This window comes from Typopeltis vanoorti, chromosome 15, assembly GCF_054136105.1.
Source record: "Typopeltis vanoorti isolate ZY-2024b chromosome 15, IOZ_Tvanoo_1.0, whole genome shotgun sequence".
Lineage (NCBI taxonomy): Eukaryota > Metazoa > Arthropoda > Arachnida > Uropygi > Thelyphonidae > Typopeltis > Typopeltis vanoorti.
The window spans coordinates 23668462-23695278 of record NC_143563.1 but is presented as its reverse complement, the minus strand read 5'-3'; the positions used below and the strand labels follow the sequence as shown (position 1 = coordinate 23695278).

At 32.3% G+C, this 26817-nt stretch overlaps 1 protein-coding gene across 3 annotated transcripts; it reads left to right on the top strand.

Annotated features, from left to right (window-relative positions):
• LOC150098502 (uncharacterized) lies at positions 1-26817 on the top strand. Of its 3 annotated transcripts, XM_090405315.1 has the most exons (3): positions 1-94; positions 4704-6645; positions 23002-23987. In XM_090405315.1, the coding sequence occupies exons 2-3, from the start codon at positions 5841-5843 to the stop codon at positions 23025-23027; spliced, it is 831 nt and encodes a 276-aa protein (XP_090261441.1). In that variant the 5' UTR covers positions 1-94; positions 4704-5840; the 3' UTR covers positions 23028-23987. The 3 variants fall into 3 exon arrangements, with proteins under 3 accessions (XP_090261441.1, XP_090261440.1, XP_090261439.1); XM_090405314.1 differs by lacking the exon at positions 4704-6645 and having other exon boundaries at positions 22-94; positions 23002-26817; XM_090405313.1 differs by lacking the exons at positions 1-94; positions 4704-6645 and adding an exon at positions 18656-18823 and having other exon boundaries at positions 23002-26817.

Here is a 26817-nt window from a genome sequence, read left to right as displayed (position 1 = left end):
CGCCAGTTAGGAAGTGAGTTTTGCACATGTAACTGGCTTATACTCAACGTTTGTTGTTCTACGAATTGTTGATTACTAGTTAATACACGTTGAGGTAAGAAGATTTAAATTTTAACCTCAGGCTTTACAAATTAAAAGAAAAATTATGAATTTCTTTAAGTATTTATTTTTTGTCTCTTACCGAATGTTTTGTTATAGTAGACTTTATTGACAAAGATTGATAATAAATTCTCGTCTCGAAATTGCAAAATTAGCATGTCATGCAATTTCTTACCTTTTAGTGGGAACAGCGCGACTTACTAAAATTGCAGTTCGTTTCAGGTTTGGGAATTAATCCATTTCGAAAATCGGACTCCTTCCTTTCAAATGGCTGGTTCTTTACCATGGTAGCCTATGGGAGACCGCAGCAGACTCACTAATGCGTGCGCGGGTACCTCGTCTAAAAGAATAGGTGCATATGTGTTACATAAGAGTTCATTTGGAGTGGAGAGAGAAAGAAAACTCGCCTGTTCTTCTCATGTTTGAAATAATTTATTTTCAAAAACCGCTCAAAATACAATTGTTACGAACGTAAATCACTTATTAGACTACTCATATTTTAATGTAAAATTGTACAGAAAGTATAGCTACTTCAAAGTTTAACTACTTTGCCACATATTGAAACTTGCCTTAAATGTCTTTTCCAATTAACCGGAGATTTTTTTTCTTTGCACTAAAAGAAAATGATAGATAATGATGATGATGGTAATAAAAAACAGAAGAAGAAGAAAATATGTAGTATTTTCTTTTTCATTAAGCGGAGATTTCATAATGAAGTGTCATTTATAATGCACTTTGTTTTTTGAAAAAAAAACCGCATAGCTGATTATTTTATTCCTATTTCTTGTCAGCTGAACATTGGAAATAATGAGAATGAAGCGGATTTGTGACGTTTATGATCTCTTGACTTAGAAGAGTGAAACAGTGCTACCTGGAGTTTTCCACATTACGAAATTATATATATATATATATATATATATATATATATATGTTAAAGATGCCAAGCTATTTTAAACCTGGTTTTTACTCCATTTCCCAAGTAAGCAAACAAACAAGTCAAGTTTGCGCCTGTAAGTGTTGCAAGTCTAGCTGACCCTTGCTCACTTTGGGAAATGGAGTAAAAACCAGGTTTAAAATAGCTTGGTATCTTTAACATTTATTATATGCGCATAAGCATATAATAAATAAATAATAGATATTACTAAAATCTTGGTATTTCTAGCCTGGCTCCCGCTGATGAGACCTCAATAAAGGTCGAAACCGGTCTGGGTAGTGGCCCCTTGCCTTTAACACATAGCATCATACATCTCCTCCAGGAGATGAGCTGTGCATTAAGGGTAACTATTAAGAATAGTGATCAGAGCTTATTCTACTTTTACCATGAGTTGCCTTGGTCTTGCACTACGTGCTAGACTTGCAACACTTGCAGGCGCAAACTTGACTTGTTTGTCTGTTTGCTTACTTGGGAAATGGAGTAAAACAAGGTTTAAAATTACTTGGTATCTTTAACACACACACACACACACACACACACACATATATATATATATATATATATATATATATATATATATATATATAACGCACTCATTTTGGAATATGTTACAGAAAATATTGTAGAAAGTATTTTCGTGCTAATTTACGCACTTGGCTTAAACAATTCTTTTAAAATATTCCGAAGAAAATGCTATGAAAGCAAAATTTACTGCCATAAATAAGATTTAGACGTTACTTTTTGTTTTACCTTGCATTATTACGATATATGTAAATATGTATGTCACGTTCTTATGCTTACACATTTAAATATACTACTGCTGTTTGAGAACTCTTTCTGCTTTTATGAACATGTGAAATTGCATTACATTCTTATTTCAAGGCTAATTTTAAAAAAAGTCACAAAATCGTATTTAATGATATTTCAAATGAACTCGCAGCTGTAAAACGAAACAAATTGTTATTATTGTTATTATTGTTAGTTGTTGAGTGCTCATTTAAATAATAATGATGCTGTTCCGTTACCATTGTAAAATAACTTTTGAGTGGAAGGGATATAAATAGATATATATATATGATGAAATTATCTGAGACATGTTCTATAGGGAAATGATAAAAATCTTGTTTGTTTTAAAGTATTCCACTCCCCCCCCCCTTTAGTTGTCTCGACCAGTCATAGTAACTGAATTATAAATATATACTTCATTCTAATTTCGTATTTCATACTTTTCACACTATGCACACTTCCCATTTGATGTCATTAATTATTTTTATATTATTATCTATTATGAAGCAGAGCGCGTTTTCTGGTGATCTGTGAAATATTCTAAAAAATTTTATTTTGTACAAAAATAAGATATCCTGGAACGTCGACAGCCCGTTATTTTCTTTTTCAAAATATTTCAAATAATTATATTGAATTAAGTTCTTCGAGAACAAATACAATATATTGTTCGACTAAGCGACTGAAAAAATTAGCGCAAAAAATTAAAAGCAACAAGGGAGTGCAATATTTAAGAGAATACCTTGTATGTAAGGATTTCTTATTTTGTCCGTGCATTAAAAATTGCACAATAAAAGGAGAAAACAAAAATTAATTTCTCTATTTTTAGTCTCTCGAATATTTCCAAGTTCAGTCACCAGCATTGAACAAGGAACCTTATTTCTTCTTATAGGCAACTTAGACGCAGCTATTGATCGCGCGATAAACTACTGAGGTGTTCTCTTCAGTATGAAGAATTATTGCGCCCACTGATAGACATGATTGCCAAATAGTACTTATTATCCATGTTCTTTCAAGAGTTAGCATGCATCGTATCCAGATTTTGCCGGAGCTATGTGGACGGCCATTCCAGTTGGGGGTTAATGTCTTTTTCAAAGTACAAAATTTTACATAAAAATATGTTTACATTTTAAGTCGTTTTAAAAGTAAGAAAGGAGAATTATATTAATCCTTTATTTTAGGGTTACACGGTGATCAGCATTCATTTAAAAAATTTTATGGAATTTACAACCGTGTTAAAAAAAAACTTTATTTTTTATTTTTTATTTATTATCCGACGTTTCGATCTTCACATCAAGATCATCATCTGGAGCATACATAAATATACAGAACAAGCTGAGTTACATCATTAACTGTAAGCTATAGAAACAATGATTTGATCACATGTTATTCTACTGGCATGACCTCTGGTGAAATAAATAAAAAATTTAAAAAAAAAAAAAAATTACATCAAGCTAAATTCTATTTTACAATGACAGGAATAAAATTATTTTAGATGGTTTTCTTTCAGAAACAATTGGTGTCCTATTTTTAGTATTACAATTCTTATTTTTGATTTACAATACTGGATTTTCTACAGTCCTGTTTATAGTTGTTCTTAGTGAGGAAGGTCGAATATATACCTTCCATATGTTTGGGATTTTTAGACCATCATTGTTGTTCAGATTGCAGTGGTTGATGATAATCTCACAGGCTTCTTTGAATTTCCATTCATACCATGTTTTAGTGTGATGTAGACAGCTGGTGGTTTTCCAGTCAATTCTGTGTAAGGTATTCAGGGCATGATCAGAAAGGCCAGCTTCACCATAATTATTATATTTAATGTGTCGTTTATGTTCCTTTTGTCTAATAGGAATTGTGCATCCTGTTTCTCCTACATCACACCAAAACATGGTATGAACGGAAATTCAAGGAAGCCTGTGAGATTATCATCAACCACCCCAATCTGAACAATAATGATGGTCTAAAAATCCCAAACATATGGAAAGTATATATTCGACCTTCCTCACTAAGAACCACTATAAACAGGACTGTAGAAAATCCAGTATTGTAAATCAAAAATAAGAATTTTAATACTAAAAATAGGACACCAATTGTTTCTGAAAGAAAACCATCTAAAATAATTTTATTCCTGTCATTGTAAAATAGAATTTAGCTTGATGTAATTTTTTTTTTAATTTTTTTATTATTTTCATTTTTTATTTTATTTATTATTATTATTTTTTAAATTTTATTTTTATTTTATTTAATTTATTTTTATTATTTTTTTTTCACCAGAGGTCATGCCAATAGAATAACATGTGATGAAATGATTGTTTCTCTAGCTTACAGATAATGATGTAACTCAGCTTGTTCTGTATATTTATGTATACTCCAGATGATGATCTTGATGTGAAGATTGAAACGTCGGGATAATAAAAAGTTTTTTAACACAATTGTAAATTCCATAAAATTTTTAAAAAGAATTCTATTAAAGTTGCATTGGGGGCACACCCTGTAGGGGGGGGACTGTGTGAAAATGACTTCCAATCAAGAAATCTTTCAAAAATTATTTAATAATTTTTATGGTAAATAATAATTAATATTATATATTAATATATCAAATGGAAACATGAAAAAAGTAACAAAATTCCATCCAAATAATGCTGTTTAAAATCTGGCCTTATTCGAATGCTCCATATGGAAGAAAATTCAGTGTATTTAAATATTTCATAAAAATTATAATTTCCAAAATTACTGTAATCATAGTTTCAATAAATGATTATCCTTGTGATATACACATCACATTATATGTTTAAACCTCAACAAAAATATATCAACAGTAGATTTTATTATTGGTAAGTGTCGTATATTACAGATGTTTATTATAATATGCATATTTTTTTAGGAAAAAATAAACTGCAAATAATTTGACTGAAGATTCCAAGAAGAAACATTGAATGTTCATAAATCAGGATCAGTACAGTTGCTTACAATTAAATCCCAGTACCCAAAGAGAATGAAATATGAAATAATGTATGAAAATAATTGTAATGAGGCCTAGTAGTCCAGAAAGATACAAACAATTGAATTTTCATCAAATAAATTAAAAACATAGCTATTAGCAAGTGGAAAATTTTTCATGTGAAATGTATCATAAGATGATTACGGAAGTAGAAGTTTAAAATGATATTTTTATTTCGTACTCAGTTGAATTCATTCCATTTTTTACCTCTGGCAATGCAGTTTTTACAATCAAGCAACTGAAACTTATTTTATTAGGTTAAACTCATTCGAAACATTTCATTGTGAATCATGCTTCAAGATGATGCTCATTGTGAAGACATCTGAGCACTATTTTATTTTGAAATTTCTAACAGTTTTCAAGAAAACCTAATTTCAAATGATACAGAATAGTTAACACAAAATAATAAACAGATTCTTTTGAAATTTTTGATAATATGAAACATTCAGGAAAAATTTTTCTTATGAAATGATGTATGACATTTTTAAATTTTGATCACCTGGAAAGTAATTTCTTATTGAACATTAATATGAAATAAATTTATTCTGAAGCTTGAGGTGAAGTATTTTCCAAGGAAGAATTTCATTAAAAAAAAACTCAATCAGTATCTCACAATGGAAAGAAATGATTCTCTTCTGAAACTTGTTGCAGAGCATTTTCTGTAAGATCTAAATTGAAAACACATTCACTAGTTCACACTGGGAAAACCATTCTCTTGTTAAACTTGTAGGCAAGTTTTTCACACAATCTGACTTGAAAACACATTCATTATTTCACACTCTGGAGAATCATATTCTTGCACTATCTGTGTGGAAAGAATTTTCAGAATCAAGCACATTAAAAAGGCATTTCTTAGTTCACCCGCAAGAGAAACCATTCTCTTGTGAAACTTGTGGTAAAGTGTTTCAAAGAAATCTAATTTAAAAACTCATTCACTAACTCGCATTGGAAAGATCCATTCTCTTCTGAAACTTGTCCACACAATTTGACTTGAAGAGTCATTCACTAGTTCACACTGGGATGAAACCATTCTCTTGTGAAACTTGTAGCAAAGTCTTTTCCAGACAATTTCTATTGAAAAGACATTCACTAGTTCATACTGGAATGAAACCATTCTGTTGTGAAACTTGTGGCAAAGTATTTTCCACACGGTTTAACTTAAAAAGACATTCACTAGTGCACACTCAAGATAAACCATTCTCTTGTGACACTTGTGGCAAAACGTTTTCAAGGCAGTCTGATTTAAAACCACATTCACTAACTCACACTGGAAAGAAACCATTCAGTTGTGAAATTTGTGGTAAAGCATTCTCCAGAAGATTTCAATTGAAAAGACATTCACTAGTTCATACTGGGATGAAACCATTCTATTGTGAAACTTGTGGCAAAGAGTTTTCTACACGATTTGACTTGAAAAGACATTCACTAGTTCACACTCATGAGAAATCATTCTCCTGTGATACTTGTGGCAAAGCTTTTTCAAGGCAGTCTGAATTAAAAACACATTCACTAACTCATACTGGAAAGAAACCATTCTCTTGTGAAACTTGTGGCAAATCATTTTCCACACGAACTGTCTTGAAAAGACATTCACTAGTTCATACTGGGATGAAACCATTCTCTTGTGAAATGTGTTGCAAAGCATTTTCCACACAATTTCTCTTGAAAAGACATTCACTATTTCATACCGGGATGAAAACTTTCTGTTGTGAATCTTGTGGCAAACTGTTTTTCATGCTATGTGACTTGAAATCTCATTTCCTAGTTCACACCAAGCAGAATCCATTTTATTGTGAAATTTGTGGCAAAGCATTTTCACATTCAGGTAAGTTAAAGCGACATTACTTAGTTCATACTCAAGAAAAACCATTCTCTTGTAAAAGATGTGGTAAACAATTTTCCCACTCAGGAAATTTGAAAAGACATGTGTTAATTCATTACAGATAAGATAATTTCCTTGTGAAACTTTCCATCAGAAGATGGAGGAAGTTACAGATTTGAGAGCATAATTGAGCAAAGAGCTGAAATCTGGAGCGTACATTATAGTCATTATAAAGATTATTTAGAAAATTGATGCCATAATGCAAAGGACACTGAAGTATGGATACAAAGACAGTAACTCATCTGTATAAGGCAATAACCTAGGTCTGATGATGAAACATTAGTGGGGAGAAAGAGAGAGGGGGGGGAAAGTGACTAAGTACTGAAATGTTGAATACATTAAGAGGATGGCTGGTTTGAATAATGATTTTTAGCTAATAAGCTTTTAACTAGTTGCAGTGGTAGGCTAAAAATTCTGTTTTGTACAATATGGATAAGAATTTTCTTTATCAGTTTATCTGAAAAGGCATTTATTAGTTCACTGTAAGAAACCTTTCTCTGAAATTTGTGAAAAGTTTTCTTAACCAGTTGTTGTTGGAATACCTTCATTTAATTTCATAGTAAAATGAAAGAAAAGGGTAGAAAAAGTTTAAGAACATGGACCAAGGCATGTTTGAAATTGAAATTAATTTTAGTGTTTACTTCCTATGCAAGGTGAGCTTAATTCATTGCTAAATAAATACTAATGCATGCTGCTTTGGAATTATCTTTTGTTTTATTGTGGCCAATGTCATTTAAAAATGAAGTGTTGTGAAATGGTTTTTTCATATCCAGGAGAAATAGTCTGTTTCTACTGTGTATATTGGTGTCTTGGTGGAACCTGTGATTTCTCCCAGATGAGTCATTGACTCCATGAGGTCTTAGGGTAGTAATAATAATAATATTAATATCAATACTTTTATTCATTTTTTATACTTTTTCTTGATCACATAATCAAAACATATTCAATGTGTACTGAGAAAACTTCTGTCTTTCTCTTATATTTAAACAGCAAGTTATTTTCCAAATTTTCATTAATCCCAATTACATATATTTTACTCCAAAGCAAATCTTTTCTCAAATAATACAATAGTTTCTGTAAACATTATATGCAAGCCATATTCTTTGATTCATCCAAAGAACTGTTAAGTCCACCCTTACACCAAGGACTACTCATTTGCAATTTAATATCATTTAGATTATTTTAAAACCAATAAAATACTGATTTGCATTTTATTTAATAATAGATGTCTCTGAAACAATTACCTGATAAAAGCAATAATTTTCATATAAAATATTAAAAAAATCATCTTTTTTAAATAACGAAATGTGTGGTGCGTTCATAATTAGAAGAAACACGCATAAACCACAGTGAAAATTATTTAATTGTAAATATTTCATCCAAAGTATCTTAGGACATCATCAGTACAGTATTTAAACAAAAATTAGGAATAACATACAGTTAGGGCACATGATTACAATAGAATCTCTTGAAAATGTGCATAACGTGCTAAAGTAGTACAAAAAAAAAACGTTAATTATTTAACACAGTTTTGTATGATAATTTCCCATACTTTAGGAATAGTAAGAACGTCGTTGTGGTTTAGGTTTGGTCTGTGTAGTAGGGCTTCAGAACTTTCTTTGTATAAACGTTCATGTTTAAATAAAGATCTATGTAAAAGTTTAGCCTTTTCCCAATGGATCCTATGGTTTGGATTTTCAATTCAACTTTGAATTACAACTGTTTCTAGATAAAATTAACCTTCTTCATCATCGCATCAACTTTACATTAGAAAAAGAATCTCCACAGGGTATCTCTTTTTTTTTGGATTTACACATCAAAAGAAAAGAAGACGGTTCCATCGCCACTTCTGTCTTTCGCAAGCCTACATTCTCAGGTCGCTATTCTTCTGCTCATCATCCATCTCAGAAATTTGGCATTATTAAATCACTAGTTTCCAGAGCACACAAATTCTGCTCCTCTGAAGAATCTTTAAACCAGGAATTAGAAGTTATCAAAAATACAGCCATCCTAAATGGATATAATCCCAAAACAACTCAAAAAATCATCAGTCACTTCTATCAAACCAGACAGGAAGAAATGCATAGGATTCCCATACCTTACGTTAAAGGCATCTCAGAACGTCTTTCTAAAATTATGAAGAAATACAATTTTGCCACTACTTACAAACCTATCAACCAAATTTACAGGTAACATTAAGGGTGAGGACAAATTCTCACCCTTAATGTTACCTGGTGTTTATGAGATTCCATGCTCATGCAAATTATCTTACTTTGGACAGACAGGTAGGTCTGTTCAGAAACGCATCTTGGAACATCAGAACCACATTCGTCTTCTTAAACTGCAGAAATCTGGCCTCTCTCAACACGGAATTGAAAATCCAAACCATAGGATCCATTGGGAAAAGGCTAAACTTTTACATAGATCTTTATTTAAACATGAACGTTTATACAAAGAAAGTTCTGAAGCCCTACTACACAGACCAAACCTAAACCGCAACAACATTCTTACTATTCCTAAAGTATGGGAAATTATCATACAAAACTGTGTTAAATAATTAACGTTTTTTTTTTTTTTTTTTTGTACTACTTTAGCACGTTATGCACGTTTTCATGAGATTCTATTGTAATCATGCGCCCTAACTGTATGTTATTCCTAATATTTGTTTAAATACTGTACTGATGATGTCCTAAGATACTTAGGATGAAATATTTACAATTAAATAATTTTCACTGTGGTTTATACATGTTTCTTCTAATTAAAAAAATCATCTGTTGTCTGAGTGTTGGTAATGCTCACAGATCATTTTACAAGAGTCAACTTGTTGTTATTGATTGTAGTATTCTCAAGCTTGTTTTAGATAGCTTTTTGCTCATTCTTCAATGTATAAGATATTCAATGAAATAAACCCCATCTGTTATGTGTGGTTATTTTATATTGTTGTAAGCAGTGCCATAACAAGGGTATGAAGCATCTGTGGCAAGTGTCTAACTTGCTCCCCAACCCAAAATTTTTGAAAAATTTAAATGTAACAAGTTAAATTTTACTAAATGCAATATGTTAAACACTTGCTATTAACCCCATCAAAATGAGTTGCCTGTAAATCCAATTATTTATTTGTATAAATAAATAATCTATTAAATAAGAACAAAATTTTATTCATATTCAGTTACAAATAAATTAAAGAAATACACGACAGGTATAACATAATAAAAACATAAATAAGTTCAGCATATTTTATAAAGAAATTTTTCTAGCTTTTTCAGTTGCAAACACCTCTATTGTATCGTCATAATTTAATGTTTTTGCAATATCTTTTTCAATTGATATTATAGACATATTTGTCAATCGCTCTTGTCCAAGAGAAGAATGAAGGTATACGATTTTCAATTTGCTAAACGAACGTTCGCAGGAAGCTGCTGTTACAGGCATTGTTATGAAAATTCTTAATGCTATGTCTAGATTTGGGTATGTGATTTGTAACGATAGTTTATATTTTTTTTTGCAAGATTTCAAAAGCGTCCATATCGCCTAAATTTCCAAAAACTTCCATGGCTTGATATTTGAAACTCTCAATTTCACATACAAATTCTGGAGCATCTAAGTCGCTATTATATTTCAATGCCAGGTTAGTTGCGCATCATTTGAGATCATCTAGCTGCATAATTTTTAAAGCGTATGCATTTAAAAAACGGAAGTCGTCAGCGACCTCTTGTAAAGCAGTAAATCTATCATTGAGTTGTATGAGTTGTATTTCAGTACTGTTGAATTTCTTTTTTTAGAGCTTTTATCATTTTTGCAGCATTTTCGACTGTGGATTTTTTTTTTTTTTTTTTTGTAAAAGTAAATTTACTTTATTTAGCTTTACTAATATTGTATCCCAAAATATTAATAGTGAACAAAATTAAATTTTGTTAATAATTTTAGCAACATTCGAGCATTTGTTACAGTCTACTATAACTTCTTTGTCCATCACGCATTCCATTAAGAAGTTGTATTATTAAAGGCATTTAATTTCATTCATTTTACCTCATTAGCTTTCGTGGACCACCTCGTGTCACTTAAACCTTTAAGAGGAACAGATATTTTTTCCTTTAAAAGATACATCTACTAGTGGAATTTACAAAAAATAGTTAAACAATTTTAATTGTTCCAAAACATGATTTCATTTGAACAGATGCTTGTGCAGCGTGAACGCCTATTAAATTAAGGCTGTGAGCAGTGCATGGAACAAATCTCGCCATATTGTTTAAAACGTAATATCCTGGCTTGTACCCCTTTGTATTTACCTGCCATATTCACTCCATTATCTTTCTAATATTTAATCCGTCTGATATTAACTTTTTTCGATGTCATTCGCAAGTGAAAGGCCAGTTTTTGCATGTGTCACAAGAAAATCTCTGAAGGTTTCTTCAATGCTACATTTATTCATGTTAGGATCAATGTTAACATAGCTCAAAATTTGGGTTATCTGTTCATGGTGAGAAGTGCCAGGTGTGCTATCAAATAAAATAGAAAAATATTTTGCTTTTTGAATATTTGAAATAATATTTTGTCTAATTTTAGAAGCAACTGTATTAATTATATCATTTTGTATTATAGGAGAGAAATAATTAATATGATTTTTCTTATTACTTTCAATATGTTGATCTTAATGACTAATTAATTCTATCGTGTTCAAAAATTTTCCACATTCAAGATGACCAATTTTTTCACGAGTTCCTCTCAAAGCGTCATTATTTTTTACGCAGTGCAGAATGGCATCCAAAATAACTTTTAAAACATGCCTCCACGTTTCTTTTTCTTTTAAAATTGCTTCTTGTAATTGAGGGTCTATAAAACCACCTTTCTTAATTTTTGATTCGAAAGTTTTCCATTCAACGTAATTATTTTATGATATAATGAATTTTCATAACGTGGTAACATAGGATTCAAATGCTGCCAGTCTCGAAACCCTGCAGTGGTCCATACATTCTGATTTTTGACAAAAAGAATACATGAAAAACAACAGTGCATCTTTTCGCTTGCAATATATCAATCAATTTCTGAGTACTTTTCTCCATTTGACATGGTTTTTTCAAACCATTTATCAAAATGCCGATTTTCTGTATCAGGATAAACACTTATATTATCGCACAACTCGGATCATGTTGATCAAATAGTTGTATGTTACTATTGGTTATGTGCCATGTTGTGGGATCATTAAAATCTATTATTTTTGCATTATCAATATTTTCTAATTTAACATCCACCATATAATGATCATTACATTGCTTCTCGATTTCCTGGTTTCGAAGTTCAATTGTACTTTTCTCTTTTGTTTCAATTTTACATGAAACATAACTACTTGTAGAAGGCAGATTTAGTTCAGTTGTTAAGCTTGAATGAACTAGAGGTGGATCATCTGTTCGTAATTCCTGTTTGTCGCTATCATCATTTTTGGAATCACCACAAATGGTTGTTACATCAGTATCAGTGGCTGATGCGGGGGAATCGTTGGTATTGGTGGATGAGGATGTAGAAGCTACTCCAACGGCTGGTGCTGAAAATTTTAGAACTTTTGGTGCTGGTTCTGTTGAAAACTTGTTCTCTTTGGTGTCTTTCGTTAAAATTCCAAATCTCCTTATATTGCTTTCTTTACTTGCTTTTCCTTTTCTCTTTTCCTTTTGTGATAAGCAGCTCCCGATAACTTTTTCTCTTTCAAATTACTGATCTAAATGACAATAAATTTCGCATTGATAAATTATTCTTTTTTTAATTAATTATTAATTTTGAGTTAATTAATTTTTTATTTTGAAGAGTTTTAAAACAAAATCTTATTAAAAAAATCGATTTAAAACAATCTTCTATGGATTTTTATTATAAATAATTAATAGAAATAGAATAGGCAAAGCTAAATCGGCATTTATGGAAATGAAGAGAATTTTAATAAACAAGAACACTAAAATAGGCATTAGAATTGGAACAGTTTGGAATATTGCAAGTTATGGAAGTGAGTCATGGACACTAAGAAAGAGAGATATGGAAAGAATTAATGCACTGGAAATGTGGTGTTATAGAAAGATGGAAAAGATTAGCTATACAGAAAGAATTATCAAATCAAGAAGTTTTAAGACGAGCTGGGATGGAAAGAACACTGCTAAAGAATATTATGCAAAGAAAGACTAGATTTGCAGGACATCTTCTGAGAGGTTCTTCAGGACAACTGACAAGAACTCTATTACAAGGGAAAGTTGAGGGGAAGAGAAGATGTGGAAGACCAACTAGAGAGTGGTTTAATGACATCGTGGAATGGACTGGTTTAAGAATGATGGAAGCGACAGACAGAAATGGAGAAGGGCTGCTCATCTGCTGCAACCCTCTTGCTAGAGGATGCTACCAGACGATGACGACGGTGTTTTTGTAAAATATTCTTGTTGCCGTAATACTGCTGAACGACCGCCCTTATTAAGCAGCGCCGTGAGGCTGTCTCTATGCTACAACCTGTCGACGGTACTGATTACAATACAACTGATGTTATGAATGACAAGACTAATTATAATTACATGAATTTAGAAATTGTCTAATCTACAAAAAGTAGAGACGAATGGAAACATTGAGGGTGGGAAGATTGTGATTTTCATTGGATCTTGAGCTTGATGGGTGTAAATAAGGGCTGGCGAATAATTTTTGTGGGTGGGTCATGAATCGAGGGATTCAGGTAGATGGATGATATCGAAGGAGGTCATAAAGGGATTAAAATTATAATATGGAAGGTAATAAACTTAGAAATGGCAGATAGACACATTAGGAGGATAACGGAAGAATGTTTTAGATTATCTATGCCAGGGGTCGGCAACCTGCGGCTCCGGAGCCGCATACGGCTCTTTGAATGAATAATTGATGCTCTTTTCGTTATTAAAAGATCATAGAAATAAAAAGAAGGTATTTTAAGTCAAATGACCCCTAACCATATGTCGATACTCAAACGTCAGTTTACATTGGGCGCGATCAGAGCGCTCGCATAGGCGGAGCGCTATGCCAGCGCTCCTTTGTAGCGAAAATTAATCGCTACAAATTAAATTAATTTGTAGCTAAAAAAGTAAATTTGTAGCGAATGGCGATCGCTACGGTCGCCATTTGCTACGATCGAGCAGTTGACTCGGACACGTTTATGACGTCACGCTAGGCTAGCATATGTAGCGCTTGCCTGTCTGAACGCGCCCATTGTCTTCGTATATAGTGCAGGTGGGGACTGTAAATCTTCTCACTTTGTTAAAATAAATAAAGGTTTTGTAGTGGACGTTGCAATGCTTGTGTTAGGTAACGTGAATATTGAAACATTAAATTAAATATTAACAAAATAAAAATATTTTTATAGTATTTAAAATGTCAGCAAAGAAGAGAAAGGTAGAACAAGAAAATCGGTAGTTTAAAATTGAATGGACCGAAACCTACGCATTTGTAGCAAATACAGCAGGATTTCCAATGTGTTTAACATGCCATGAAAAGCTTTCAAACAATAAATAATCAAATATAGAAAGATATTTTTTAAAACACGATACATTTGACAAAACATATCCACGGGGAGATTGAAGAAAAAAGGCAGTAGAAGAGTTGTAACGCAAAGTAAACTTAACTAAATGTTCATTGTCCAAATGGATAAAAGCATCAAGAAATACAACTATTGCTGGTTTTGTGGCTGTTCAAGAAGTTATTAAACGAGGAAAACCTTTTACGGACGGCGAATATGTGAAAGAATGTTTTATTAAAATGTCTGAATATCTTTTCTGCGATTTTAAAAACAAAGCGGAAATAATTACAAAAATAAAAGACATGCCATTATTTGCTGAAATTGCAAGGGACAGAACTATACGAATGGCAGAAGATATAACAAATCAGCAGGTTACAGATCTAAATTCAACACCAGGTGTCTCCATTGCCTGTGACAAATTATGTGATGTGGATGACATTGCACAGATTGTACTTATTTGTAGATACATAAACTCTCAGAGACCTCAGGAAGAATTACTCGATATACTGTCACTTACAGGACAAACTCGTGGAGAAGACATTGAATCTGCTGTAACCACTTGCTTGAAAAGTACGGGTATTAATATTAGCAAAATATCTATTGCGACCGATGGGGCGCCGAGCATGAAAGGTACAAAAAAAGGTTTTGTTTCTTTATTTAAAAACCTAATTTTGCATGACGTGTTTTCCTGTCACTGCATAATCCATCAAGAGATACTTTGTGCACAAACTTTTCCAAAAGAGATAACAGTCGTGATGGATTTGGTTGTAGAAATTATTAACAAAATAATGGTAACACCGCTACATCATCGGAAATTTTGTGAACTTCTTAAAGAAATCAATTGCGAATATCCCGATCTTCTTTTGCATAACAGAATAAGATGGCTTTCCAGAGGTGCGATGTTGATGCGATTTGCCACCTGCCCCTTGGAGAGGTTCAGTTGTTTCTAAGACAAAATGACCTTGAATATGCACAGTTAGAAGATACTCATTGGTTACAAAAATTCTACTTTATGGTGGATATGATCTCCCATTTAAACGCACTAAATAAGAAACTACAGGGAAAGGGAAATACAGCAGTTTTGCTTTTAGAAGTGATTTCGTTTGAACAAAAATTATAAACAAGATCAGATTATTTGACACGTGGAATTGTTTACCGGACACTTACATTCAGTTAAAAACATACGCATTTGGACTTCTATCGATTTTCGGATCGACATATTTGTGTAAGCAAATATTTTCTAATATGAATTTTATTAAAAGTAAGTTGAGAAACCAACTAAACAACGCGAGTCTTTCGTCATGTTTGAAAATGAAAATTACGGCGTATTCGCCGCATATTGAGAAACTATCCGAAGAAGTTCAACAGCAGAAGTCGCACTAAGAGGATATTTTAAATTAAAAAAATAGGTATGTTATTGGATTTTATGCATATGCTTTTGTAAGGAGAAGGAAATCTTTGTTTTATTATTTAATATTTTAAAATATCATATAATTTCACGTGACATCTCACCCCTGTGTTTTACAAGTATGATAACGCGTTACTGTAAAAAAAAAAAGGAAAAAAAAAAACATCTGGCTCCGTAATTTTTTTTTTCACAGATATAATTTTAAAAATGGCTTTTCACTCCAAAAAGGTTGCCGACCCCTGATCTATGCAAATGTTTAGGATTAGATGGGAATTTGAGGACACAAAATTCTATAAAATCATAAAATGCGAAAATACATTCATTAATAGTTAATGGTGCGACGGAACAATTTACTTGACAAAAAAAAAGAGAACAATTGCAAAGAAATGTTATGTTCAAGTCGTGATATTAGGCGCTGTCGTTGCTATCCAACTCGAGACGAAGTGGAACTCATCGGTGTTATCAAATGTGGCAGAATTCCGCTGTGTTGGAGAATTTGAATGTCTAAAGCGGCGTATTGCCAAAATTTAAAAATACAATATAAAATAGCGGACGCTTATATCTATTATCTTATATTATATTATATCATATTTATTTTTTACGTTTGGCGCCCCCAAACCTAGTTGTGCCACTTTAGCCCTGCACTCTTTACGGCACCGGTTGTAAGAATATTACTAAATATTAAATTTATAATATTCAAGGAAGTTTTTATTATTTTATGTAATAATATAGTGCCTTTATGGTTTGGGTATAGCATCCATTTTAAAGGTAGTTTTATAATTAATACTACTCCATGTGATTATTCAATAACATTGTTTTTGAGGTATTTGCCAGGTTATTTTTTAGAATTAATTACAAATTAACTCATTAAAAAGTATAGTATCACAGTTTGATGCCATTTACGACAACAGCTATGTTATCCGTGAATATCCTCGAAAATGGCATTCGACATTACTTGATTTGTTATTTTGAAGTCGTAAATGGCAAATTAAACATTGCGGATTTCCCATTTACTTCTCTAAATGCAATTTTTTTTTATGTGGCGCTAGTTACCTTAGGCATGCGTAGCATTCATAACACATGTCACATGCATAATATCTAGTGCCACGAACAGGCCGTATCAAAAAACAATATTTCGTTGTTTGTATTAATTATGTAAATTTTAGTTCAATATAAAAGAGCCGCACTTTGTTAAGCCAAAAGCCGCATGCGACTCCGGAGCCGTCGATTCCCGACCCCTGGTCTAATACATTACGACAAGTATATACAGTACCATGTTACGGCAGCCATCAGTGATACCGTCACTGGAAAATCCAGTGACGGTATCACGCAAATTTAATTTTCTAGCAACCAGCAAGGCTACAGTTACACATAAAAAAATAAATAAATAAAATATTGTAAAAACTCACTAATTTATTTTAAACATTTGTATAGACTAACCTGATAATGTATGTACAGGTAACCCTCGTATAATGCGGTCCGTATACAACGCGGTTTCGATTTAACACGGTCTACAAATTGTGGTAACTCTTCATAACGCAATTTACATAACGCGCCATTTTTATTAAACCTAACATCCGCGTTATTCGAGGATTACCTGTATATGTTTACGTTTTGGGTTGATGGTTTATAACAAATAATAAGCCCAAATAAATGTAAAAACCAACAAAAAATTTTGATAGCATGGTTTAAATTTTATATTTATAAATATTATGTATACGCGATCAGAATACCTAATTTACTGGAATATAACTCGCACCCCTGATTTCACTTTACGAAAGAAAAATTAAAAAGTTTCGTATGTACCTCACACATGAAAATAAAAAGTTTAAACACGTTCACTTCGGTACGATATTAACTCGCTCCCCCCGCCGTAAACAACACCCCCCCCCCCCAACAGCAAACTATAATGGAGACGCGAGAAAAACAAGTAGTTTTTATTGTATCACTAAATAAGGTACAGAGACGTTGGCCGTCTGTGTAATATATTTCACAACAAATAGTGCAATTAAAGACAACTGGGATAAAAACGCACTAACTAATTTATCGCATGTCCACTCCCACTGAAACTATGATGTACAAACTCAAGCAAAACCATATGTTGCACTGGCAAGCAGAGTATCCAACTAAAAACTAATTAGTATGTAATTGAAAAATTGGACAATTATTCACTTACATAAAATAAGTGTTTGTTTGATAGCATTTGAAATTTTCGATGTCATTATAAGACAGCACAAAGGCTAACTTGAAATAAAATTCTACCGCAAACTGAAACATGCCATATAATGTGTGTGTCTGTGTGTGTGTCCACAAGCTCCTTCTGGAAAAGGCACTGAAACAACAGCAATAAAATTCAATAGAAGGGTGAAAGTTTGTTGAGCCTGCCCACGCGATGCAGAAATGTTCCACAAGCGGTAACGAGAAGCCCCTTCCGAACGATAAACGGGCAAAAAGTGTAATATAGTTCAAAATGGATGAACGTGTTAAAACTAAGCAATATATAGTGAATGTGGTTATGACAGTTCCAGATATTATAGAATTAACTTGAAGAGAATTAGCATTTCAATTCAACAACTGCCAGCTTGTCTTTGTCACTGGGCCGTCTGATCTTTTGTTAATACTGCACCAATCATATGTACGTAATCATAGCTGCTCTATCAAGGATTGCTCATTATGTATCTCAAGCCTTCGAAATTCCTGATAATTTTGCTTGAAATAATGAAAATGAAAATGAAAATTTGTTTGAAAATGAAATTCAAATAATGCTCTCTCCTTTATTTCATCAAACCGCGCTCAGCTTATATCACGTGACCAGTATCATGATTAGTGTTTCCCGCGAAATAGAAAATCTCATACGCCCAGCGCTTAGCAACAGCTCAACACTGTTTATTAAGTGTAGCGATAGGAACGACTACAGCGCCACGGTGCGAACTGTTTCCAAGACTGCTCTGCTCTCGTACAATAGACAAGTTTTGATAGTGTTAAGCACGCGTGTGTTGTACATTAACCGGGGTTTGGCAGACGAAATGCTGGCGTAAAATATAAGAGGTCCCTTCTCATTTGGGGGGAATTGTAACGATGCAACACAGCTCCCTTCTCTAGGATAGCGGTAGTAGTTTCATTTTCATGAGAACGACATGTTGAGGAGAGGAAAAGCTGATTTGCCTTGTCAAGTTTAAAGCTGGCTCAACACACGTGCGGTAAGTAGAGAGTTCTATTTGCTTCCTGTTTCGCCGCGCCGCCAACGGATGAATATTGTAAGCTCCGTACTCGTTTAACCGTTGATGTTAAGCCTAACACGTCACCAATTATTTAAAATCTGTAAATGTTACAGATTTTAAAAATTTTCTATCTATTCGTTTTTTATGGCTAACTATTTTAAAAAATCGCTCACCAGAATGAAATAATTTAGTTACCGATTTGAAACATTTTACGAAGTTATTTTTAATGGCATACTACACTCTACTTCCATGTACACTATGTATACCAGGGTTTCCCAAACTGTGTTCCACGAATTAAGTTCCTGAAATTTGTCATTTTAGTTTTCTAAGCATTTTTCATGAATAAATATTTTATAGTGGAAATATTCTGAGGAGAATAGTATTTGAGAATATCGAAAAGCTCAGACCCAGAACGCCTAATATTTGTGTATCGTTAATTTTTACACATCGAAAGCTTTCAACTTTTGGGAAAGGGAATACTGCTACTTAAGTATAAAGAGCCAATAAGCTTCATACTGCTGTTTATTATCTCTCATAAAAATTGCATGCAAGCGGATCATAACAATGGGCGGCGCCCTCTGTTCTCAAAACTGAAAGAAATGACATCTGTGTAGCAAATGTCAGTGACCAAGTGGCATATTTTTAAACATGGAAATATTCGTGAATTATCGTTAATTTTCACACATCGAAATCTTTCAACAATCTGGAAAGAGAATGCCGCTGTTTATGATCGATCATAAAAATTGCCTGCAATCCGATTACAACAAATGGAGACGTATAATATTTTTCGTACAAAATTTACCTCCATTCTTTGTTAAGAAGTAGAATAATAAAATTTATATTCCGAATGTGTTTTATTGTCTTCCAGCTTTATGATTTATGATATTCCTTTAACTAGGCCCTGAGACATACCTTCATTCTTTTATAATAAAAAAAATTAAGGTTCAAAAAAGAAATTTGAGAAACGAATTATACTTTTTCCCATAAGGTTATTATATTCGATTAATGTGCGTATTTTAAAGAACGCATTAGGCGCACTAATCGAGGGATTGCTGTATATATATTTTGTCATACTCACACAAGCACACGTACTCCTACACATGTGGATATTTATAAAAATAATATCATTAAGAACATTTATATATATAAGTTTATATATAAAATTATTAATGAAAACCAATATATTTGTATACATATATCATTACTTCTAATATCTGTATAGCAAGAAAATTAATCTTGAATACAAAAATTATGAAAAATTAAACTTTCGGGCTTTTGCTTTGGCAAAGTTTTGAATTAATTCATCTATATTGATTGTAGATGCAATTTCATGCTCTGTAGATATTATTGAGACCAGTGAGTCGTTCCTGAGCCATCGTAAAGTGAGTGTAAGTTTTAATTTCGAGAAACTCCTTTCTGAACTTGCTACCGATACTGGTAATGTCGAAAAAATTTTCAGAGTAATAAACACATTTGGAACACTATTTTCTAAATTATTTTTGCATATGTATGACAGGACATTTAATGAGGAAGTATTTTCTGGAATTCGCCTTGCTATTATTTGTAATTCGCTACATAAATCTGTTCCGTCAATATCTCTAGAATTATCATGTGTTAAATAATTTTCCAATATCAAACATTTTTTAAGCAGTTCTGCTGAAGTAAGGTTTTGAAATTCATATATATTTAAAAGAAAACCAAACTTTTCGTTAATTGTAGACATGTGCTTGAATTTTTCATCAACAGATGCAATTGCGGTATCAATAATTGAAAAAAAAAAATAAAAATCTACCTTAAATTTTTGTTTAAAATCTGTTATGAATTCATCCTCTGCTTCATATACAAATTGTTTCTTTTTTTTTTTTTTTCTAAGTCTAACTCTTCCTTGTTCAAAACTAGGCGTTATGCCTAAGACCTCAGCGATTTTTTCTGCATCTGTTAACATCTTTTCAAATTCATCCTCATTTCGGATTTTCATTAAGCAATTCTTTGTATCATTAATACAATTTATCGCACCATTTATATCAAGGCTTGTATTCTGAAGTTGTTTACTTGTAATGTTTATTTCAAAAAGTATATTATGCCACATTACTAAGGATGCGATAAATTTGAACTTCCTTAGTTTTAAGAATACTGCTTGCATCTAATTTCATGGTATTTCCACTTAATCCACATAAACTATCATCTTCAGATATTTCTTGCAGTGCTTCGCAAACTTCGGACAAATCATATCTTAGGGGCTTTAATGAGTCAATTCGACTCTCCCATCGTGTATCACAGACTGGTTTGAGTGTAAAATTACTTGTGTCTTTTGAGGTATTCCCATCGACAAGTCGAACCGGAAAAAAGTACATATAGACGATGTCAAAAAATGCTGTGGCATCTAAAGTATTAGCAGTGCAATTCACTACTAAATTTAATGAATGTGAACTACAGGGTACATACAGTGCTCTCGGGTTAATATTTGAAATTCGTCGCTGCACACCTTTTACATCACCTTTCATATTACTGGCATTATCGTATCCTTGACCTCGTAAATCTTGTATTGGTAATGAAAATTTGTCTAGAATTCCTAATATTTCATTTGATAAAAATTCTCCAGTGGTATTTTTTATTTCTATAAATCCCAAAAAGTGTTCTTTTATAGAAACTGTGCTATTACTAGTGTCTACAAATTGAAGTACATGCTCATTTGTTCCGTGTGACCAATGTCAGACATACAGTCAATTATGGAAAAATATTTTGCGGCAACAACAGATTCTAAAATTTTCTTTTTTATCGCATTGGCGAAGATGTTTATTATTTCATTTTAAATATCTTTTCCAAGATAATGCACATATGTATCTTTCTCTTTTATTCTTCGAAGATGTTCATTCATTATTGGATCACACTTAGCTAGAAATTCGACCAATTTCAAAAATGTTTTATGAATGCCACTTGTTTATCCCTTTGGAATTATTGTTTACTTCTAAAAACACTGGATGTCTGATGAAAGACCCTTCTCACTTTGATTTAAATAACTAGAGGAACTTTCTAGAGATTCAAATATTTTCAACTGCTGCACCTCAGCAAAATTGTCCATAAAACTCACAATCTCTTTCATACTCTTCCCCCTCTCCCTGAACAAAGTTTTGATTTTTTCATAGTTCAAGTTGAATATCAATAAATACTTTCAGGATCAAATCTGGCTGATACTATTTTTCAGAAAAATAATTTAAGCTGAAAGAGCTATGCCTACTCTGAATCTGATTTTCCATTTCAGTCATTTCCAACCATGGTTGACTTTCTAGGCATTGCCCACAAAGTATTAGTGGTAAGATTTTTACAGGGTAGTTCACCATTGATTTCCCCAACCCTCAGTTTTATCTGGGCTTGGGACAAGCATATGGCTGGGATGTATTCATGATTGTAATCCATGTGTGTTCATAGGCTTGTTTGCCTGTTCTGGAGGACCTAAAACTCAAATTTCCAGGAGTAAAATCCTCTACCTCTGTATGAGACTGGCTAACTCACCTTTATTCGAAAGAGACCAGTTAAAGGTTCCTCGCACCATTGTCAGGAATTGAAACTTGGTCTTTATGACCAAAGAGCTTCATCTATACTGACTGAGCTATGGAGGCTCTTTGTAGAAGACTTTGTGAAATTCTTGTCCTATTTGTCTAAAGGATGTGAAGAAAAGATACTACTCTGTTTGGGAAAAGAAAAGATACATCTGTACTCTATGCCAACTCTATTTGCAAAATAATAGGTGATGTACGATTCACTAACATGTTATAAATAAATTTGAAATTAAATGTATACAATTTTAGTTATAATTTTGTAGTGTTTGAATATCTAATGAATATATAAATATTTAAGAAAATTCCAGCAAATTATTCCTATTTACAACTGAGAATGCCTTATTCAAATGTTCTATACACTGCAGAATTCAGGTTATTTAGATATATTAAAAGAAGATAATTTCCAAAATTATTTACAGTTATAATATCAAAAGAAGAACATCTAATTGTTAAGATCATGAGTGCTAGTACATAGATCACATTATATGTTTAAAGTTCGATCAAAAAATCATATTAATAATTTCCAGGGATTATTTTATTATGGGTAATTTTTGTATATTACATCTTTTTATTGTAATATGCATTTAATATTTTTAGGAACAAATAAACTGCAAATAATATGACTGAAGAAACTCAAGAGGAAAAGGCTGAATGTTGAGAAATCATTACCATTATAGAAAATCATTTCATAGTTCAACAAAACCTAAATAATAAACTGTGTAAATATAATAGTAATGAGACATAGTATTATGAAAGATACAAAGAAAACTGAATTTTCACCATCAGCAAGCTCTAAACTTATCTATTCGCTATGAAAAGCAACAAATTTTCATACAAAAAACGTTTTCGAACATGAATACTTTAAAAGACTACTTTAAAATACTTTGAATACTTTTTAAAATACTTTGAATACTTTTTAAAATGCTATGAATACTTTAAAAGTTCATGCTTCAAAGTCTTTTTTGTGTAATATGTGTGAAGGAGTTTTCAAGATCACACGAGGTGTTTGCACAATCACAAAACCAGAAATTCATGTATTAGATCATATTCATTTCAAATATTCATTGTAAAAAATGCTGCAAGATAAACAATTGTCAGCTAAAAAAAGTAATTTATTTCACTCTAAGGTGGAACAATTTTCTTGTGAAAACTCTGACCAGGTGCATTTGACAAAATCTAATTTGAAAAGCAATCATTTATTTCCTTGTAGAAACTGGTAAGGTGAAAATCAGATTAAAAATTGGTCATGCTGTCATGATCTGACTTGAAAACATTTGCATGTTTCACTCAGATTTCATCCAGGACAAGAGGTAACACTTTAGCTAATAAAGTGATCTGAAAATTCATCTGTTAGATTGCACTCACATGAAACCATCTTTTTGTGAAATGGTGTAGGACATTTTCAAATTTTGCTCACCTGAAAAAACATTTCTTAGCAAATAATAATATGAATCTCTTTTCCTATGATGGTTGAAGCAAAGAATTTTCCAGAGCCATGTGACTTCAAAAACTTCAAAAAACATCCAGTCAAACATACTCAGCAGAAAGAATTGTGTTGCAATAACTCAGACAAGGTATTCTCATAGTCAAACACTTTCAAAATGCAATTTTTAGTTCACACTCATGAGAAACCATTCTCTTGTGAAACTTGCAGCAAAGCATTTACAACACGATCTGTCTTGAAAAGACATTTGCTAGTTCACACTGGGGAGAAAACTTTCTCTTGTGAAACTTGTAACAAAGCATTTACCACAAGATCTGACTTGAAAAGACATTCACTAGTTCACACTGGGAAGAAACCATTCTCTTGTGAAACTTGTCACAAAGCCTTTTCTAGAAAATCTGATTTGAAAAGTCATTTGATTGTTCACACTAAAGAGAAACCATTCTCTTGCGAAAATTGTCACAAAGCTTTTTCCAGACAATCTGTCTTGAAAAGACATTTGCGCACTCATACTCAGGAGAAACAATTTTCTTCCAATACTTGTAGAAAAGCATTTTCTGAATTAAGGAATTTGAAAAACCATTTCTTTGTTCCCACTCAAGAGAAACCATTTTCTTGTGAAATTTGTAGCAGAAGGTTTTCCACACAACATGACTTGGAAAAACATTCAATATTCCACACAGAGAAGAAACCATTTGTTTGTGAAATTTGCAGCAAAACATTTTCACAGAGAAGTCACTTGAAAACGCATTTCTTAGTTCATACTCACGGGAAACGATTTTCTTGTAATATTTGTGACAAGGTGTTTTTACAGTTATGTGCCTTAAAACGCCATTTATTAGTTCACAGTCTGAAGAAATCATTCCCTTGTGATTCTTGTATCAAAGCATTTCCCACACGGGGTGATTTAAAAAGACATTCACTAGTTCACACTCAGAAAAAACTATTTTTTTGTGAAATTTGTGGCAAATCATTTTCACAATCATGCAGTTTGAAAATTCATTTCTTAGTTCACACCCACGAGAAACCATTCTTTTGTGAAAGATGTGGCAAAGCATTTTCTCAGAGAAATAACTTAAAAACTCACTTGTTAGTTCATACTCAAGAGAAACCATTCTTTTGTGATAGATGTGGCAAAGCATTTTCCCAGAAAAGTAACTTAAAAACTCATTTGTTAGTTCATACTCAAGAGAAACGATTCTCTTGTGAAAGTTGTGGCAAAGAATTTTCACAGAGAGGTAACTTAAGAACTCACTTGTTAGTTCATACTCAAGAGAAACCATTCTGTTGTGAAATATGTGGCAAAGCATTTTCCCAGAGAAGTAACTTAAAAACTCATTTCTTCATTCATATTCAAGAGAAACCATTCCTCTCATAAAATGCAATGTTTGCAACAAGGCATTTTCATACTCTCCTTGCAATGCCATTTTCAAAGGAACCATTCTGTTCTGGAACTGTCACAAAGTATTTTTCACAGGATGTCACTTGAAAATTCATTAGTAGTTCACCTTCAGAAGAAACAATGTTGTGAAATTTGTGGCAAAGAATTTTCACAGATAACTTAAAAACGTTCTTATTTCATACTCATGAGAAACCATTCTATTGTGCAAGATGGGTAAAGCATTTTCCACATCAAGCAATTTCAAAAGTCACTCATTAATTCACACTTAGATTAGACAATTTTACTGTGATTGTGGCAAGAAGTAGATGCACTTTAGTAACAATCAAAGCCCATTATTAATTTTAATTTAATATTAATTAATATTAAATGTCACTTGTAGGCCAAACATTCTTTTGTGCAAAATGTAGAAACCAATTCAACTTTGAAAGAAAAGAAAAACGTTTTTCCTAAATGTGTGAACCAATTTTAACATTAAATTAAGTTTAATACCATGTATTTTATGTGCAACATAAACCTATAGTATTGTTAAAACAGGTAATGCATGCCATTTTGGAATTATCTTTGCTTTTGTTGTCATTTAAATTGTACTCTAAATCATACTCAAAAGGAACTGTTTTTTTTTTTTTTTTTTCAGTTTTGTGTAAATTAATACCAAGAATTTTATTCCTTCATATCTGAGAACACAGTGACTTGAGAATGTGTAGCAAAGCAATTTCTTGATCACAAAAGAGAAACAAAAGTGAATTGCTGAGAAATCTTTCTGCCTTTTCCCTATAAAAAACTGAATTATTTTCCAATTCAATTAGTCCAAGTTACACTATTTAAAGTAATTTTCTGGACACCCCTCTAATTTGAAGTCTTGAAACATTCCAAGTTTGTTACAAAAACTGGTGTGCTGATAGTATGAAGAAATATTTCATCATAGCAGTTGAATAAAAGAGTTATGACAACATGACATGAACTCAGTGACATTAAGAGAGAGATGTCACCATGGGATCTTACATTGGTGGTTTGTCCATACATGATACTGCTGGACTGGAATATCCAAAATCAAGTTGGCAATGTTATCAACAAACAGAGATGTTCTTGCATCACTAGTGCAGAAAAACACTGAAGATGTCCTCCAAAACAAATGACAAAGACAAGGAGGGTGATAAAATGGATGGAAAACAAATACTGGCTACAATTACCACAGACCATCCATGATTGGTTCCAGAACTCCAGTAACACCATACCATGTGGTCTCATCCAAACAAGCTGAATAAACCCCACTCTTACTCCACCACCACCAAGCTTTACAAGAATTCATGAGGTTGCCTCCTAATCTAGATCCTGCAATCAGACTGGAAATAGGTGAAACTTGATTCATTGCTCCTGAGTACCATTTTCTACTAGTCACTTGTGTAGTTCACAGGTTCTTTTTATTAGGCCAGATTTTATTATTTTATATTAGTTTATTACTTTATATTAGGTGAGCACTATTACTGTAAAAAAATGGAATAGTAGTTGCACACAAGCAGAACATCACAACAATGAACAAGTTGGCTCATCTGTCCTAATAAAAAGA

Bases quoted from the DNA above. Each gene is read 5' to 3' on its own strand.
- LOC150098502 (XM_090405314.1), top strand. From the start codon at position 24,006: ATGCAATTTTTAGTTCACACTCATGAGAAACCATTCTCTTGTGAAACT.